This window comes from Brachycentrus maculatus, unplaced genomic scaffold (assembly GCF_059751285.1).
Source record: "Brachycentrus maculatus isolate JH-2025_06_01 unplaced genomic scaffold, ASM5975128v1 h1tg000337l, whole genome shotgun sequence".
Lineage (NCBI taxonomy): Eukaryota > Metazoa > Arthropoda > Insecta > Trichoptera > Brachycentridae > Brachycentrus > Brachycentrus maculatus.
The window spans coordinates 404,444-424,707 of NW_028281086.1; the positions used below are offsets into that span (position 1 = coordinate 404,444).

The 20,264-nt window shown below is 35.6% G+C and overlaps 2 protein-coding genes across 2 annotated transcripts; one reads left to right on the plus strand and one right to left on the minus strand.

The window, feature by feature from the left end:
* The first annotated feature begins 254 nt into the window (after positions 1-254).
* Positions 255-4,076, plus strand: koko (cyclin Q). The gene is made up of 5 exons (XM_088269072.1): positions 255-456; positions 656-874; positions 2,368-2,580; positions 3,075-3,314; positions 3,785-4,076. Exons 2-5 carry the CDS (start codon positions 662-664, stop codon positions 3,872-3,874), a joined length of 756 nt encoding a protein of 251 aa, XP_088125198.1. The 5' UTR covers positions 255-456; positions 656-661; the 3' UTR covers positions 3,875-4,076.
* Positions 4,059-20,035, minus strand: Pka-R2 (cAMP-dependent protein kinase type II regulatory subunit). Its single transcript, XM_088269071.1, has 6 exons — positions 19,471-20,035; positions 9,982-10,264; positions 8,674-8,932; positions 7,651-7,822; positions 7,017-7,106; positions 4,059-6,938 (listed from the first exon to the last, which is right to left on the minus strand). The coding sequence occupies exons 1-6, from the start codon at positions 19,673-19,675 to the stop codon at positions 6,808-6,810; spliced, it is 1,140 nt and encodes a 379-aa protein (XP_088125197.1). The 5' UTR covers positions 19,676-20,035; the 3' UTR covers positions 4,059-6,807.
* Between the last annotated feature and the right edge of the window lie 229 nt (positions 20,036-20,264).

Sequence of the window (20,264 nt, forward strand, 5' to 3'; positions counted from 1 at the left end):
TGCCTACTCGTAAGTGGATTTACTCTTCATGTTTAAAGTTACTATAATTTCATGTAATTCATGAGTTAAAATTCTAGACAATAACACTTGCGTTCTCTGTACAATGCTTTTTATAGACATTTTATATTTGGAATTTTCGTTTACGAAAATATTGCCAGTCACAATTTCGTGAGTACCTACATATTAAATTAATCACCCTGAGCCCTGACAATAAAAAAATAATTGTCTATGGTTTCACAAAAGCAAACACAATATAGTCGTGATATAGTCTTTGAACTAACCTCGAAAGTCATTCTTTCGCTTTATCAGTCACTTCGCATTTAAACTTTTTTTAAGCAAGGAAATTTACTAACTACACCACAAGAGTAAAAAAATAATTGATTGTTGCATTACTAACAATATTTGAGACTCGAGAGAATTTTTGAAAACGATCGAATTTTGCCGGCGAAAAACAAAGTTTGTTATTTTCTTCTATTTCTGTTTTTGTAATTATTTTTTTCTGTTTTTGTTTTTGTATAAAGATACATAATCCTTATATTTTATTCCGCCGCGGAGTACGTTTTAAAGTTGAATCGAAATTCGCGAATTCTTTCGAATTTGTATTACTTTCGCTTGGAATTGAATTGGAAATAAAATAAATAAATAATGTTTTCAGATTATAATGAAAGATGTAATTGATGTGATGGCTCTTCAGAGGGACAAGCCACGAGTCAGTCCCGTGGATTACATAGTCGCCCCGGGACACAGCATGGCAGTTCATTACATATTTGAATGTGGTATAAAATTGAATGCTCAACCTGCTACAGTAGCCACGGCCGCCGCTTTATTTCACAAATTCTTCAAAGAAGTCGACAAGTCGAGCTATGACTGCTATGTGAGTAAACTTCCTTATTTTAATATTATTTTTTGACATCTCATCAAAGATGAAGAAGAATATGGAAGTCTGGGCATTTACAGGGCTGACGACCGTCATAGGCTGGTTTAAGTGAACGCTTTACACACGTGTAACATTGACCAATTCTACCCATTATTGACAACCACACTACTCTAATTATTGGAAGTTCTATGTATATATATGAACTAATTTAGAAACCTTGTTCTTGAATCACTAGAACTTCACTAGAGACATCTAATGGTGAGATGTAAAGTAGCTTTTTATTAAGCAGAAACTTGTATGTGAGGTCCGAATCCTGGATTATAATCACACACATGAGAAACGCCAGAAAATACCATTTTCATTTTTTATTAAAGCTTATAATTTGACCAGATAATTTATTTACAACATTTTGAGTGTGTCCAAATACTTAATCCAGATTTTGTGAAGAAGTATTTGGACACACTCAAAATGTTCCTTATTTTCACCTAATATTGCATAAAGCACTGCAACAGAATGATGCTGTGTTATCATAGTTATTAATTACATGAGTTAGGCTTCCGGTACCATCTTAAAAAAAAAAATACAATGAAATGATCTCATATATTGTTTCCAAACGTCATCAAATGAAATCGATCATATTCTATCTAATGTTATCACTTCACAGCCTTTATTGTATTTTTGACCATACTATACTAACCATATTTCGGTAATGTAATGGCAAAGGAGTATATCTGTTCAATTTTTAATTTTTTATGTTTGTTCCACAAAATGTCTCAAATTCCATAATCTGGCAAAAGGATATAGCTGCAGTTGCAACATAAAATACATAAAACAAATAAGTTATTTAATTTCACAAGTTTATTTTTGCAGTCCTGTAAAATTTGGTCTGAGACAGATATACCCTTTGCCTTTACACTACCGATTTATTCAATTGAATACATGAATCCTTTATTGTGCCCATAGATGGTCAAACTTTTACTTGTTCAATTCATGTTTAAATTATATTTATAAATAATTTTGTACTGCCTTGAAACATGTAAATCTATCTAGATATAATTGAATAAATCATTTAGAGCCAAAGTATCACACATACTTTCTCTTTCTTCTCCGTCTTAGTCCTCATTACTGAAGGTTGTGACCCTTGTCGAAGCAGTGACTCTTCTTCAGTTATCCCTTGACTGCGCTGCATGTAGCGCTCCAACCACTGAGGTGCCTGCTGCTGCCTTAACTTGATCAGAATCGTGTGGGGATCTTACTCTCCCTCTCTTCTCCTTCAGGCTACCGATCACAACCAGCCATTCCAGGCTATCCTCATTGCCACGCGCAACATGTCCAAAGAACTGAAGAATCCGTCGTGTACAGACATCGGCCAGAGTTGAGCCATGTGTAGTGCTTATTAGATATGCAACGATGATATATTTAATTATGACAGTAGTCCCCCCAATACTTCAATGGAATAAAAATAAAAAAAAACATTTATTCATCATTAGGTGATTGGTTCAGCCTGCCTCTGTCTCGCGGGGAAGTTACGCGATGACCCACTGCGGCTGCGTGACGTTGTGAATGTATCTCGGGGAGCATTACAGCGCTCGGCTGGGCCCCTGGAGCTGGGGGAGGAGTACTGGGGACTGCGCTCTTCCCTCGCCACCGCCGAGCTGCTTATTCTCAGGACGCTGGCTTTCAAGCCGGACCCACCATCTCCGGTAAGCGAGATTTAGTGTTTCTCTTTTTTCAAATCTAACTCATACCAATGAGAACCGTTCCAAACTTTTTAGATACGTAATCATGATTTTTTAGCACATAAATTTATTTGTAAAACTGTAAAGGTGGGGACTGACCGGAGTCATTTTGTCATAATGTAACACGTTACGATGCGAGCATTCGTATAGTCAGTACAGTGTTCCGAGTGCTCCATCTGATGTTCGGATGCTCGCCGCGAATGTCACGTTACGACGAAATGCTCCGGTCAGTCCTTACCTTACGAGGTATACGCTTGTCAAATGATACAAATAAATTGGTCAACTGATCAATAAAGATTGACAGTATGTTTTCGTAATTGACAGTTTTCAATAATGTAAAATTGATAATTGGATATGTCAATATTTTTGGCAAAGTGTTTGATATTAATTAAGCTTTATAAATCGAAACCGGAATGAATGTGTATTGTGATTGCATGTTCTTTCTTGTTGCATTGCAGCATCGTTACCTCCTGCACTACCTGCGCTCTCTGCAAGGATGGTTCCCGGCGGAAGAGTGGGCAGCGGCACCCATCGCACGCACGGCGCTTGCCTTTCTGCAGGACTTCCACCACTCGCCCGCAGTGCTGGAGTACCGGCCTTCGCACACGGCAGCCGCCTGCCTGAGCCTGACGCTGCACTGCCTCGGGGTGGTGGTGCCGCTCACCAACACCCTGGACGATGACACCACCTGGTACTCGGTGAGGACACTCTTCTTATCCTAGTCTAGGGGCAGCACCATTTGAGACTACTTACTACGTAGATTTGTTGTGACGGATCTGTGTTAGTTAAATCTTGCCCTCAAGTCCTCAATCTTTAACCATTTAGGACAGATATCACTTGCAAAAAATTATGACCATATTCGCACTATATACGACTGTCCAAACTCAAAACACAGTAAGGGACATTTTTTTATAGTATTCTACTTAGTCCAAAAATGCAAAAAAAAACGTACTACAAAAAAATGTCCCCAACTGTGTTTTAAGTTTAGACCTTTTGATAGTTATACTTTCATCTTCTAAAAAAGTAATAGCAAAGAGCTGATTTGGCTGCCTGCTGCCGATTGCTATGAGTGTGTCCTGAATCCCGTTGTAAAACAACACTTTTTGTAATTTTGTTTATTTATAAGAAAATAAATAAAATATTAATTTATATATTTATTTATTTTCAGCTTTTTACAAAAGATCTTTCGAGAGAAAAGAACTGGGAGATAATGGAGAAGATAATGCAAGTTTACAATACAGAGCAAGAATTGCCATAAATATCACCATCAAGACACGAATGTAATTCCAATATTGACTTTTGTATTTTGATAAGACTAAACCGTAATTAAAATATTGTGTAAGTTCATAGATTATGTTTCATTTGATTGCATATAAATTGTAGGTTGTTCTGTTCTATCTTACAAGTATCGGAGTGTTGTAATGGGTTTAAATAAAAGGCACATTAAATCTACAAACAAACATAATTTTATTTATAATTTCACAATACATAATATATTATAAATACTTTGGAGGTGTAAGCTCATTACGTGGGGAAGCAGTTTCAAGTACCAAATAAAAGGTGCAACACACGAAAGTACATGATTCTATTATTTCGTGAGCCATTCAACACAAAAACCCAACCACTACCTTGATATGCATTAGTATAGTAATTATGGTCACATCGAATGGGGGCGGATATAGCACAAAGTAAGGGTAAACTGGAGGAAACCAATTATACAGACATCACCTTATAAGCTATCACATTTAGGATTTGATATGGCAACAAATGTGGAATATTACGTCGTTTCTACAAAGGGAAACTATATTAGGCTGAACCAACGGGAAACACAACATTCGACTACGGTATTGCACACTTCCGTCCTAATATTGCCACAGGTTCATTAGCCCGCTGATACACATGAAATGGCACCTGAAGGTCGTCATCTCCGCAGTACATGGTACTATGGCACACCAAATGAGACACAAGGGGAAGGAGAAACATTAAACTCTAACAAGGGACAACTACAAGCCGGTGACCAGCACCGGATTCCACTTTGCCAGCAGATCTGTCTAATTATTTTCATATAACATCGCTATTATAAATAAAATACTGATAAATTCAATTAAGGAATGAACAAGAGGAAAGCTCGATTATAAAAATAATAATGTTTGTACCGAAAAAGGGAACGAACAGATAGTCCATGACAGAAGACGTTTCCCTTGCGGTGTCGGGTGTGTGGTGTCACTCGGACTGCCACGGCAATACTATCTCTGTATTCCTTAAGGTACTTAATAAATCTATCCTTAAATTTAATAAGAAAACATTTATGTCACGCACAATTTGACGTATAGAAGACCGAGGGCTAAATATTCTTTACAAAGTAAACTCCGGCCAATAATATAACCTTCTCGTCCGCTTCCACTTTACACCTACCCTGTTACAATCCTCTCCGAGGAGCACTGCCCTCCATTACTGGAATTTAATACAAAATTGGTCCAAAACTAAAAATATGCAGTAGGAGCCAAATGAATACATTCGCCCCAACACTGTTAATGGAAATAACCGGTGAGGAGAGTTATCTACATTAAAGTACACAAACAATATTAACTAAAATACTTCAACCGTAATATGCAGAATATATTGTGTGCACCCATGATCAATATTATATTCCATTCTAAATTATACGTTAGGTATAGTAATTAGTACATATTATGATAGTAAGGTTACCATATAGAGATTACGGAGGTTAGTCCAAATATAATGAGTAAATAAAACTATGGCAAACAAAACGAGGAAATGCCTTTGATAAAAACCATATTGCATTTCCAATTTTTGGTACACTTTTGAACATTATTTGTAGTTATCCCAGATAAATGTAGAACGCAGGTTCCCAACCTTTTTGGCCAAAACTTCTCTTCAGAATGTCCCTTCATAGAGAGAAGAGAGGGTAGTCACCTAGGTTCTCTAGTGCCCCCTACAGCCCGTCGGGAACCTACGAAGCCGAGCATAGGATGACACAGTCCAGTACTTATACAAGTACGCACATTAATTACATTTAACCTTTGATTGCATTTAACCCGGGCTGTCGTATATAACCTAAATTAGAATTTAAAAAATTGAGAAGAATAAATTGGTGTAGAAATATTAACAATGAGCGAAAGAAAACAATGACTAGACTCGAGATTCAAAAATATATACAACAAAACATTTCCAGGGTAAAATAAACAATGAATTGTAGTTAAACATTTAAAAGTCCAATGCAGGATAACAGGTGAAGAATACATATAAATGAGTCTCTGTATGGAGATACGGGTCCACCTCTGTGTGGTACGTCAATACCAGTTTCAGATCAATACAACTCTATTCCTAATTATATAACAGTACAATTGTTGTACGAAACTTTGACTTTTCCCTCTTTGTATTGATCAAAATGCAATTATACATTTTTCATACATATTTGGTTTAAGATTTGAGTGGATAAAATATATTAAAATATTACTTCGTACCAATTTCATGAACACTTATTAAGGGTATCCAAAACGTATGTTCAAGGTATAAGTTATTGTAAGCTTCTCTAAAATCCTAGCTTTAACTTAGTCATTTTGGGAATCGGCTATTGCTCGAGAATAACCCAACTATGTGAGATTCTAAATGTCATGTGAAAATAGATGTAAACTTTAGTCTATGTAGAGTATGTATATGCAGATCTAATCGACAAGTCTGTTCATGTGCGGTCCACGAGGTATTTCTAGATATAAGGATTGCATCGCGGCATATTTGCAGTTCGTCCGACGGGTAAACAGAAGCTAATATCGAGTATTGTTCAAGCGGCGGGCTCGGTATAAAAACATAAGTTAGTCATATTAGTTTAGTTAGAAAATTTAAGATAACGTTTGTCCATACGAGTCGGCGTATAGAACACGGCACATCTGGAACAGTTTGAGTGAGAGAGTACCAACATACCGTACCGTACGGGTGAGAAACACAGTAACACGGGGAGCTATGGGGAGATGAGGAATGGACGCGCCAAGCGACCTACGTAGGATCCGTAGACAACATTCAAATTACAAATAACGATACAAATTTAGCCGATTTGATCGGGGCCAAACTACCGGATTGCTTTTGGATCATGTACAACATACGGGGTGGGAAGCTACATACTGCGGGCGGGGGGAGGGGGGGATGGGGGCATGCGGAGCGAGGAGCCCTTCATCGGACGTCCTCCACGTTGGCCTTGGAGCCGAATATCTTCACCAGCTGGTCTTCGTAGTCGTCGATGTTGCGCTTCATGATCTGCATGCACGGCCCGAGCAGGCGCTCGAAGGTCTCCACGTCGAGGACTGCAAGAGAACACGCCCGTGAGTACATGCGCACTGTCTGTATGTACAGGGACACTTGCGTCGAGGGGGGATACTTACAGGCCACTCTGGTGCTGCCTTCCGAGTAGGCGGAAGCGGCACGCGGACGGTGGGTCACCAGCGCTAGCTCCCCGAAGTAGCCTCCTTTTCCTGAAACAGAACTCCTATTACTCCCGAGAAATAGTGACACATCATCGGGACAAGAATATTTGACCCAATTAACCAAAGCTGGTGTAAAATTAAGCAATCAATATTTGTATCCAAATATGTTTGTTTCAAATATGAATGCAGGTATATTCTGTATGAATTGTAATAATAAATGATAAATAAAAAAGTTCATTAAAAAAAATTACGATTCGGAGTATATGAAAAGGTTTGAACAATTTATTTGTGCAGGAATGGATCAACTGTACTGTCATATGTTTTTGTCAGCTTGCACTTCTACAAAATCAGCACAGCTGCCGATGAGAAGCTCCCTTCGCAGCAAATCAGCTATAAATTTAAATTACGCGTTTCGTGTTATTTAAATTTGAATTTTAGAAACCCAATTTATTTTATGCTTCTACGGACTGCTCACCGCTGTCATTTACATCGCAGATGCGATTTCACCACATCATACTAGCAAAATTCAGTATTTAAAATTATATTCTTTGAGTAATAAAAGTACAAATATGTATATTAGCACTGTACTGACCGATGCGGTTGATTTCGACTTCCTGGCCGTCATCCCTGGTGAGGGTGATCCTCACGGTGCCCTCCTCCACAAAGTACATCCCGTCGGCAGAGTCTCCCTGTCGGATGATCTTCTCTCCGTCTTGCAGCTGGCGTGGAACCAGTGCATCCGCCAAGTTGGCACGCTCGTACGGCTGTAGGTGGACAATATGTTACTTCCAATTATATTATAAATTTCATGCGCAGTACAGATTGAGAAAAATGCACTTACATTTTATACGGAAAACTGGCACGAAAATATATATGCTTATAATTACTATTAGTCACAACTGTATCTATCTGTCCTTTACATTTATACAAACTATCAAATCGCTTAAAAAATATAAAATCTACCATCAATCCGGATATTTTTTTTCTTCATTTTCCTTCAAAATACTTAATATTTTGTTATTTTTAAATAGCAGATAGGCGCCAAATAAATAATAATATATTTCATTGATAGTAATAGTGGCAAAAATACATTCCTTCTTCATCACTAGGGTACTCGTGAACACTTTCCAATACGAACTTATGTACAAATATTAAAAACTGAGGCATTATACCTGAATTCTCATTGTAATACGTAAAAATTCCAAATTTACATGAACATACATTTCCACAGCCAAGGCTGTAAATATGGGACTTTATTTCCATACCATGTATATTATACATTAACACACTAAGCAAGGGAAAGGTATTACTACCCGTTCGGTTGATGCATGCTTAAGAATGGGAATAGTATTTTTACCTTCTGCGCTGGCCTTATTTAAAGGTCAGAAAAGAAGGAATTACGTTTTTGAAGTTTTTTTAATGAATATTATGTACAAATCTCTTTGTTAAGGTCTAAACTACATTTACACAATTGTCAAGTCCCATTGCCAGCGGTCGGTAGGCGTAAAAACTCCCGTCCGAAATGTGTTAATACACACAGAATCATACAAAAAATACATAATAAATTAGAAAGAAAATAAATATGAAAAAAAGGAAAAATAAATGGGTGGCGGACCTGCAGAGCCTTCAGCATGGGGACCTGGTCCAGGAGCTGTTCGTACATCTTGCGCTTGCGGAAGGCGCTCTTCAGCAGGATCCGGCGGAAGGTCTGGCGGTCCATGGCCCACAGCGCGCCGGGCGTCTGGGCGCGAACCGTGGCCGCGCGGGGCATGTTGTACATGAGGGCCAGCTCCCCGAAGCTGCCCGCCCCGTCGTACGTGTGCACCGACCGATCCGCCCCGTCCGGCCCGCGCACCAGCACATTGAACTGCCCGCTGCCGAAACACACAACCACAATCCATCAGAGATGAACAAACAATACGACAACAAATGAACTTCTGCAGGGTATGCTTGGCTACATATTATCAATTTTTGGGTAGTATATTCAAAATTAAACAAGGTTATTGGATTGAATTCTACTTTTATTTACATATATATGATAATATGTGACGCATTTCGTCTTATTAAGACATTATCAAACACTGACTCATATTATCATATTTATTTACAAGAAGCACAGGGCTGATTACCTTGCCTTCACGCTATTAACAATCAAGATAACACTGAGTCACTACGATGCAGTGCCCTATGCACCATTGGGTGCGGACAAGGGTTAAAAGAAATGCTTAGCTACAAATGATTAGAGACTAGAAGGAATGTGTATTTGATTACGCATCTGTATCAATTGTTGCGCGGTATGTTCGATAATCCTGAAATTATCTGGAGCATGTTCCCGATAGTTACCTAAGACAGCGTCAGCATAGATTGTTTCACATTCCTATATACAGGACCAACCTCCCGATGGTTATGCCTGTCTGAAGAGCTACCGCTATGCTGAACAATATCACGCCGGATATTGATCTGTTCCATGTGTCTGAGGGGATATTCCGAAGCGGGATTCTTATACGACTTTGACAAGAGTCTTTTTACTTACTTAGTAATTTATGTTTTCAATATATACGCCTTAAATGTCAATTTGTTATGTTAATTATTGAATAAAATGATTTGAACACTGTTTTCAGGCTTCCATTTCTTATTATTATTTTTTTTTTAACTCTTTATTCCAGCTTGAAGTGGTGGGTGCAATACTTAGTTAGCCATATATGTTTTACAACATTTTTTTACATCACAGTGATCCACAAAGGTAATGCTTTAAATATTCAAACTATTCCATTTCTTAGTCTAAGAAATCTGATGGTTTTGCTGCTCAGTGATTTTCGGAAGAACTTCTCTCGCCTCTCCTAGCGGGGGATTTTAGTCGATGATATATATATATTTTTAAAAAGTGCTATAGTATTTAAAGATACATGTGTGGTGGAGTTACCTCTCAATGACATAGAAGTTATCCCCGTCGTCTCCCTGGCGGATGATGTAGTCGTCGGGCTGCACGCGCTTCTCGAACATGGCGTCCAGCACCTCCCTCATCTGCTGCGGGTCGAGCGAGCGGAACAGCAGGATGGCGCGCACCGCCTCCTGCAGCCGCGCGCGCTGCCCGTCTGACTTGGGGTGCACGGCGCCCGCCTCCCCCTCCTCCGAGTCCTCCTCCGGGTCATAGGTCTCCGCGAATACGGACTTGCGCCGAGAGTTGAAGCGCGCCACCGGCGGCTCTACGCAATCGCAATAAAACAATCATTATTATATCATTTATTTACTTTACTTATTGTTTCGGCAATCACTTTGTGGTAAGACATGATCAAATTGTAAATGAAAACACTTGTTTTTTACTACTTGAGTTATATTTATTTTAACGACTAGTTTTGGAAGCTACAGATCTAAAAGCTACAGATCTATCTTAGGTCTAAATATAAACTGATTATAGTTTACATTTAGACCCGAAGACGGAAGCATCTGTAGCTTCCGAAACTAGTCGTTAAAATAAATATAACGGAAGTGGTAAAAAACATGTGTTTTCATTTGCAATTTCATTGATGTACAGTTTTTAAGAGTGGAAAATAATTGAGGAGGCTAATTGCGATACTTTATAAGATACTAATTATTAACTACAATATTTAAATTAAAAAATTAAAACTTAATTTAAATTAAAACTCAAATCAAACTTACAAACACAAAACCAAGTAAATACTTCATTTCCTCACCAGTCTGCATTCAAACCACTTAACAATTGTAATGCCAGTGACATAAAACACAATTTGCTGTTGGCATTGTAAAAATTTATCAGATTTTCAGATCTTTTCAAGTTCAACTCTTATTTGACAGACCGATAACGGTGTTTATTTTGCAGAACTCTGATACAGACGAGATTAAAAATAGAATATTAGGTTGATATTTATGTTAATTTGTGTTAATGAATAAAAAGGATTTTCAAACTACATATTTTATTTTAAATCACATTCTATAGCACCCAAAATTTAAAAAAAAAACTAAAAAAAATCTGACAAGGCCTAAACTGAAGAGTTACACTGACTTTTTAATCATTTATAATGATAAAATTAATTAAAAATTATCAATAATTTAACCCTATGCCCAATTTGCCTGTACCACATGCAACCTAAAAAAAAGGCCTTTGCGGATTTGCTCGTACCTGGTAAGGGCGACCCGGCAAAGAAATAGCTCAAATCAATTTTCCCATATGATTTTATGGGGTAGTTGAAAACAAAATATTGCAGTGTCTCTATGTGTATGGACTGTAGTGGACTCTGTTGCCCATTGTCAGTATTGTTTCGTATTTTTCTAATATATCTTAATATCATATATTTGAAATTAAAAAAACCTTTTTCAAAATAAAATCCTCATTGAAGGGTTAAGTGATAAATTATAATTATTACCTACTCAAAATAGCACATAACACGATTTGCTTTTTACTTTTTCATAAAAAAACTATACCCGACCGTTTCAAATTTACATAGTACAGAGCATAAGCGCCATTGAGATACTATTTTATAAAAATTGCGCTTCATAAATTATATTTTTTAAAGTATATAATTATTTTATACAGAAGGCATTGAACATTAATTTATTTTCAGTCAGTTCAACTCCAGAAATGAATCTTTGATGTAAAACGAGAAATGCTAATAAAACATAAAAAAGTATTAAGAAGTAAACAGACCGGTGAAGAATTTTAACGCAAAAATATCTCTGCTGTAAAAATAGGTATAACCAAAACAAAATGTAAAAGATAGCTCCTTGAAAATAGACCGACATTGTTTATTTTATCTTGTGTGTTATTTACGGGATTGGCTGTACTAGTAATATTCTGCTGAAAGGAAACCACTGATCTATTTTCAAAATTTGCGTATATTCTTCCTGCAAATCAATTATTTATGATTGGAAAGTTAAGCTTCACATTATGAGCTTCATAGAAGAGTTTACAAAACACGTAATCCATTTTCTAAAATATTAGGCCTGATCTCTTTATTTTTTCTGGAATGTGAATATAATTTTTTAACCAAGGTTTTTGTGGTGAATTTTTTTGACGTATCGCTCACTCCTTTTAACGTCATATATAAAAAAAACTTAATTTTTCAGGAGATCATTTTTAAAGTTTAAAAATATAATGAAATGTATTAAAAATAAATACCAAGCCTGAATGTTTTTTCTCCATTTGAAAAAAATTTAGAATATTCAAAAAAAATAATTAAACAATACCTTTTCTTCAAAATGCAAAAACAACACTTTCTGCCATGTAGCGGGTAAATATTAAGATAAAAATATGCCGCTTTTGCTGGGATATAGTACATTTTCTGGGCATTCCGAAAACATGCTCAACTGAAAATTTACAATTTTTGATATATGAAGTTGAAAGGAGTGAGCGATATTTATATTAATTTAACATTTATTCTTTGGAGAACCATTAATTTTTAGTACAGTAACAGATATGCAAATATAAAAAAATACGAAGTCAATAAATCATTACTATTAAGTACATCACTTGCCTGTTACATCACTTGCCTTTAATCTGACATCTCACTATTATTTTCTCGCTATTTTTAGCGTAGGCATTGTGTGTGTTTGATATTAGAGCAATATATTTTTTCATTAATTGATTCGGCAGTCACTTTGTGGTAAAATCTATCCATTTTTAATTAATGTTTTACTTAGTAAATACCACTATTTCTTAAAATCTACTGTGACACGTGTTTCGATGCATTCCGCATCATTTATCGTACGATACGGTGTTTGAAAATGATGCGGAATGCATCGAAACACGTGTCACAGTAGATTTTAAGAAATAGTGGTATTTACTAAGTAAAATATTAATTAAAAATCAATATATTTTTACCTAAATACTCAAGTTTTAGCATCATCAAAATCATTAGGTTGCCAATAATCGGTCCATAGAAACTGAGCTTTGAACTGAGCTTCCAGGTACCGCGCGGTAACAAACTGTTAACCAAATCCATTGCATTGTCAAAGGCGTCACAGACTGTTTGTGTGACACTGGTAAAAAAAAACAGCGCATTCTATAACTGATAATTAAGAAAATATACATCAAGTGCTATAATGAGGTTTCCATGGTTTCCATATCACTTGAGAGCTATGACTAGGAATTATTAAAGCTATAGTAATAGATAAGCTATCACTTTTTAATGATACTTGTTGAAGTATGCAGAAGCAGAATTACATATTTATAAACAGCAAGACCCAAAAAATTTAATATCTCTTTATTTATTTATTGATTTGGCGTTTAATTTGTAGAACTCCATTTTAATTGATGTATTTTTTTTAAATCAAACACAGATTTTTTGAGTCTACTAAGTTGTATTTTATTAACAAAAACACATAAAAAATTATACTGTGATAATTGTTTCATATAAATCTCTTTATTTATGTTAAGTTGAGCGGCCAAGAATCAAACTATGTTAAGTCATGCTTAAGGATACAAACACACAAACCATTATACTACACGGTTAGACATTTAAAAAAAACTGGTTGTTTCATAAAAAAATATATATATTGATATTTTCATTGTAACCTTTTAACTAAAGGAGCATCATAACATAGTATTATCATTTTTTTTAAACATAAACTCTTAACATACAAAAAACAGAAAAACATTAGCCTTATACCCTGTACTATGACTATTTATTTTGTATACCCACACACAGGCCATGCCTTTGTGGGATCTTTTTTTGTATTCATTTTTATTTTTTATAAATATTTTTTGTTTTTGAATTTATGTAATGCAAAAGAATTTTAAATAAGGAAAAAAAAATTACTGTGAAAAAAGTATAATTTTTAGATTCTAAGTACATTTGCAGTTTGAAGAATACAGGGAATAAAAAATATGAGATTTTAATAGATTTTTATACATATATCACTCACATAGGTAAAGAGTTTATGGCAAAAAGAAAATGTATGAAAATATCACGTTATAATGTCTGTTAAAAAATAATATGAAATTGAGAAAAAACAATTAGACACTTGCAATAATAGTCTTGAAGGGTGAAAAGCCGTAAAAAAAAAGAAGAGAGAATTAGTATATACTTTGACCGGGAATATAAAACTATTCTCAATTTGAATTCATACAAATGAGGTCGTTGAAGTTATCAGAGAATTCTAATTTATAAGATGATCACAAATATTATTTAAGCATCAATAACTCATTCAATTCTGGAGGATAATTATTCTAGCTTGCTTTAAATACCTCGGATTCTATGTGGCAATGACTTGATCATTTCCGATTTTCAATAAATAAATGAAGACTTCAAGAGACTAATGTGTATAAAGAAGCAAATCATATCCGATTACTTTGGCTGAGGAACAGACATGTTTGAACATCATAGCATGTCGTTGCATCAACACATAAATTATATAATATTAAACACTGTTCATTCGTATTCATTTCTAAAACTGAGGCTGAATCGAAGCCATGAATAACTGAACAAATTTGTACTTTAGTTAATTGTGTCAACATATTACCTGACCAGAAATTAACTGAAACTAATTCTTCAATTTGCATACATAATAATTTCAATTCTCGGGAATATATTAGCGCAGATAGACACACTTCATTATGTGCGAAACATTCGTTACAGAAATAAGCTTTAGTAATGAAATGCAAATACCGAATCCATTTAAATAACATTTAACTAAAATCCGTTTGAAAAAAAACTCTTAATGAAAGATTTAAGTGCCTATTTTCAAGAAAATTAAATCATTGTTGGTGTTTAAAAATTCAATAACTAAAAAATATATTGATCTTTAATAATCTTAAACCATTTATGTCAAATGTAATGGCCGAGTTAGGTTGTGGTTCTGTGCAAGTCTCGGACTGCCGGGAAGGTCTATAGGCTCGACCACTGCCCTGCCACAATTTGATTCCTATTTTCAAACACAAATCACGCAAACTTACCTGAAAATAGTATTTAACCCTTTCCACTCTGACCATTTTTTTCTCATAACTGATCAGCTACTCTGATAAAAAAAAATGAAGTTTTTCTACCATTAAAATAAATATTTTGGTTCCCTAATTTTAGGACACTCTGTCTGGCAATTCGTATGACCATGTTAATTAAGATTAACTGCAATATTTTTTGGTAGAATACACTTGGGTGATAGAGAAATCAGTGATTAAAGTTATACCTGCGCCGGGCCAGACATTGTGGCCCACGGAGTGCCTACTAGAATCATATGGGCCAGAAAGTCTGGCCTACAGAGTGGTAAGAGTTAAATGAAGTATTTGTGTGTATCAGAATTCAAATATTAAAAAAATATATATTAAACAGTATAATAATCCTCTGACTTTATTCACACCCAATGGTGCATAGTTTAGAGAAGGCATAAAAGAGATCCGACTCCGTAGTGTAATGCTAACCGTGTTTGGCTACCATGCTGGAAGTCCTGGTTCGATTCCCAGGGGATCAAAATAACTAAAAGTGATTTTCACTCTCATATTTATCTGGACTGGTACAAAAAGCGCAGGACTGATCACCTAGCCTTCATGCAGTTAATGATCAAGATAACACTGCATCAGTGCCCTAAACACCATCAGATGCGGATGAGGATTACAAGAAGAAGATAAAAAAGGACCAAGCATGTTCCATGCAGTATACCAGTGAAGGCTGAATAATTGAATAATAAAAGGCACATTGAAATTTTTTTTAAATTACCGAATGTACTTGCATTCTGTATGAGCCAAAACCATGCGTGTGCTTCATCACATATGCCATATGTTTAATGACCCCCCTCTCCAAGAATCGAATCTGGGGCAACAAGAGTAACCAAACATACTAGCCACAGCATTATGGACACAAATTTTAATTAAACTTTAGAAAAAAACAAACATCTTAATTTTTTACATACGTACTTTGAATGTATACTTAAACAATGCGTGAACATATGTATATTCACATGTTTAATTGATCAATATGTTGTCAATAGAATTGTGTACACAGGCATATTCCACTATATGGACCTTCATTGTACACAAAACACATTTATGAATTTGGATAAATACCTAATTCTGTTTTTACATATATCCGAAAAAATAATATGTAATTTAAAAAAATTTACAAATAAATACATTTTTTTAAATTATGTGGTGTACACATATGAAGAAATTAAACATACATACACAGGGACTACTGTACAACACTCGTTTTTCAAGTAAAAAAAATGTTCAAATATTTATTTTGTGACGTTTTATATTTATTTGACACAAAAAGAACACTTAAGCATTCAAAATATTCAGCAGTGAGGTATTTTTGACGATAAAGTTATTTCGTAAGTTACAGAATGGAAAAATTACAAAGTCACTGTTTCAAATATTGATTTTAGGAATGATTTAAACATATTTTCATTCATATTTATATTTACATCTCCCCAATAGATGTCTCTAGTGGAGTTCTAGTGATTCAAGAACAAGGTTTCTAAATTGGTTCATATATTTAGAACTTCCAAGAGATTGAGTAGTGTGGTTGTCAAAAATGGGTAGAATTGGTGAATGTTATACGTGTGTAAAGTGATCACTTAAACCAGCCTATGACGGTCGTCAGCCCCGTAAATGCCCACTTCTATATTCTTCTTCATCATGAGATGTCAAAAAATAATATATATTCATTCATTCATTCTTACCCTCATCTGCACCCAATGGTGCATAAGGCACTGTATTGACGCAGTGTTATCTTGATCGTTACTTACATGAAGGCAAGGTGATCACTCTTGCGCTTCAAGGCGTAATATTAAATAAATACTACAGTGTAAAATCACTTATATTTATTTTCACCCCCCCTTGGGAATCGAACCCGAGGCCTCCAGTACGGTAGCCGAGCGCGCTGACCATTACATTATGGAGGCGGCTACTTGACATATACTATCACAGAAAATTCATGGAAACATTTGGTACTCCACACAATTATTTCCACAATTACTTACTCACTAACGGGTGCCATTCTGAAGATGCCCGTGATGGGTGAAAGCACTGATTAGGAAATAAATGTGTGGAACTCTTAACTTAACTTGTTACAAGTAAACATTGATTGACAAAATTTGCTCAAGTGACTGAGATAAAGATTTCTGAAGCAGCCAACATCAGGAAACCTCTCATTAAAGATCATTTCCCCAGTATTCTGGGTACCAAGTTGCGTACGCTATACATCTACGCCAGCACTTAATAAGAGAATCAGATCCTGTTACATATAGAAGAAATAAATTAAATTACCCAACCCCGCATTTATTTAAACCAGCTGAATACACGTTCCAACTATTCATCCTTCCTTCTATCATGTTAATTCTGTGGACACTTCTATACAATAATATGGTAAAAAAAATCAAGGTATTCAAAAACAAGCCAATATTATTTTTACCTCTAGCCCATTTACGGGTGACACGCTACCAAATATTTGATTCATTTACATTTCTCTCAACTAAGTAAACAAAACACTAATCCAATATATCAAATCAGATGTTACAGATCTCAACAAATGACATAGCCACCTACACCTACAAACTCAAGAAGAAAAAAAAAAAATATTTATACATATATATATATATATATATATATTTTTTTAAAAGAGAAATATTTGCGTTTTTATTATTTACACAAATATTTCAATTTCCTACTACTTCTGTGAGCCTAAGCGGCTCATTATTAGAAATAGGTATCAAATTGTGGTAGAGTAGGTTAGAACCGAGAAACTCTGACTTAAGAGTCCGCGACACTAACCACGGGACCACAACCTAGCACGTTTATTTATTTATATCAATTGATGGTGCCGTATCTTTATGTATATTGCGCATTATAAAGTAATGGAATATGTAAACTATAAAATATACTAAATGTAGCACAGCTGTTAATAGTATGTATTGGTTTTATTATAATGTTTTGTCATATTGGAATTAGCTTGAACCAAGTCACAAATGAAAATTGAGCTATATACATTCAGAATCCTGGCACAGGTATGAACCAAGAGACAACCCTCGGTTAGTTGAATATTGAATGCCTTACCTCAAAGGACTTCAACATTTACCTCCCAAAACTCTCATCCTATTCACTTTCATTCCAAGACTCCAAATATACGTAACACAATTTCACTCTTCCGGAGACATAGACCAAACTAATTCTAGAACGACAAATTAAGAAATATTTTTATATCGCAACTGAATATATAACGTAAGAATAATGTGTTTCCTTCATGTTTATCAATAGTACTGAACACTTGAAAATAAACATAAGAAATATGTTTTATACTATAGTAATGTACTCCATTCATTGCCAATACATTATTTATTTGCAATACAAGGAGGATAATGGTATTGATAAGAGTATACTTTAAATAAAACAATCAAGTATTATTAATTAAGTGCAAGTGTTGTTAAGACAGGCACCGAGGTGTAGCTGGGTAGACGCTCGACTGCGAAAAAGGTATCGGAATATGAGAATTAAACTCTGATGACCAAATGCTGCCTATTCAATGTTTGCATTACATCTTTTCTCCTATATGGCTGTAAAATGTAAAACCTTCCAAGGGCCCAGAACAGCAGTATAAGTTTAAAGAACTGTGTTCTGCCGCTCTTAACAAATTTTAGCATGTGGTGATTCGAGTTGGTGAGGAATGTGGAAATAAGGCAATGGACACAGCAACCTGCAGTCACAACTATCACCAAGAAAAGGGAGATTGAGTTGGTTATCCTGAAAGCCATGTAATCAGTCTTGCCTCTTTTACGAGGCATCAGCTCTCTACCACCCAGCAAACATAGACCACGTAAACTCTGACCGTTTCGTTATCCGTTTTTTGTCATGTGAACTGCCAGCTGTCAAACCATTGCTTTTTAGGTCTTCCAGGTGATCTAATTCTGTCTGGATTCTCTTGAAGAGCAATTTGGGCCCAGTGTATATTTTTGCATTTTATTGACATGGTCATTTCAAAATCGTCTTTGCTGTCTTCCCCATCTGACTATATGCTCCGTACTACATATTTTACAAATTTCCGTGTTCCTTATTCGATTTCTTAACGTGTTTCCGGTTATGCTCCTTATTGTCTTCATTTCTGAAGTTCTTAAAAGAGATCTATCTCCGGCAACATCGATCAGTTAACTTTTAACTAAAGATTAGTTAGAATTAAGATAAATTAAGTAGCAATATTTATAAATATAGAAAGGAACTAAAGCCATAATTCTTATTAAAAAAAGGGGTCACTATTGCTAGAAGATGTATAGGGAAAAAGTATGAATGAAAAATAAATAAGAAAATATCTACACATAAAAATAACCAGATTATAAATATTAAAATAGTGCAAAAGCCCTAGTACCAAAAGTGGTTCACCAGCCGTAGAGTAGCGAAATCGTGCACGAATATTCCCGACGGAGTCTGGCAAACGAGGAATAGAATAGGAGAGAAGAAAGCTAGACTCACCATCTTCATCAGATATAATGGACTCATCGGGAGTGGCGGCGGTGCAAGCGGTGGCCGCTCTGTTTTGCTGCAGGCGGGTGAAGAATTCCACTGCATAATTTATCACATCGCCCGGTTGCTCTAGAAGGTAGCTAATTGTGAATTCCAAGAGTATTTCCCTGAGGTCGTCCGGGACTTGTATCCGCCCAGCTTGCGGCCGGCTCATCTCTCCCTCGTGTCGCCTTTCTACACAAAAATCCGACCCACAGCGGCTACAACTGCTAGATAAGTCTTTCAGTTAGCACTTCACAACGGGATTAGCCATTAGTTTAAGGATTATGGACAAGCCCTATACACACACTCACGCAGACTTAATTGATTTTAAAGATCTACAAGCTCGTTAGGTGGAAGCAAAACACGGGTTCTAACCTACTCGAATAAATAATACAGCACAAACAAGAGCCTATTTGAAATAAAACTATTTAACACACTTTGATCCCAAAACTCGCCGTCCTCCAGCCTGACAATCCCAAATTTTCTATAAACCCTTCACTAAAAATGGTGGATTTGAAGTTGCCATAACAAAATGTCCCATAGACATCAGGTTATTTCATACAACTCCCACTATATGGAAGAAAAAAAGGCTTGAGAAACTCGCAAATCGGAACTACCGCTTTTATAAAATTTTCCCGTTTTTCAAAAATGGAACAAGGCTGCCCAAAATAGAGGAAAAAGTACATAATTTAAAAGAGATCACTTTTATAATGACAAACTACATATGTGCTAGATTTATTTATAATTTGGGAAAATATTAT

Bases quoted from the DNA above. Each gene is read 5' to 3' on its own strand.
- koko (XM_088269072.1), top strand. From the start codon at position 662: ATGAAAGATGTAATTGATGTGATGGCTCTTCAGAGGGACAAGCCACGA. The intron at 2,581-3,074 runs GTAAGCGAGATT...GTTGCATTGCAG, and splicing joins AGCCGGACCCACCATCTCCG to CATCGTTACCTCCTGCACTA. The intron at 3,315-3,784 runs GTGAGGACACTC...ATTTATTTTCAG, and splicing joins ATGACACCACCTGGTACTCG to CTTTTTACAAAAGATCTTTC.
- Pka-R2 (XM_088269071.1), bottom strand. From the start codon at position 19,675: ATGAGCCGGCCGCAAGCTGGGCGGATACAAGTCCCGGACGACCTCAGG. The intron at 10,265-19,470 runs GTGAGTCTAGCT...GCGATTGCGTAG, and splicing joins CATTATATCTGATGAAGATG to AGCCGCCGGTGGCGCGCTTC. The intron at 7,107-7,650 runs GTCAGTACAGTG...GTTCTGTTTCAG, and splicing joins AGTCGAAATCAACCGCATCG to GAAAAGGAGGCTACTTCGGG.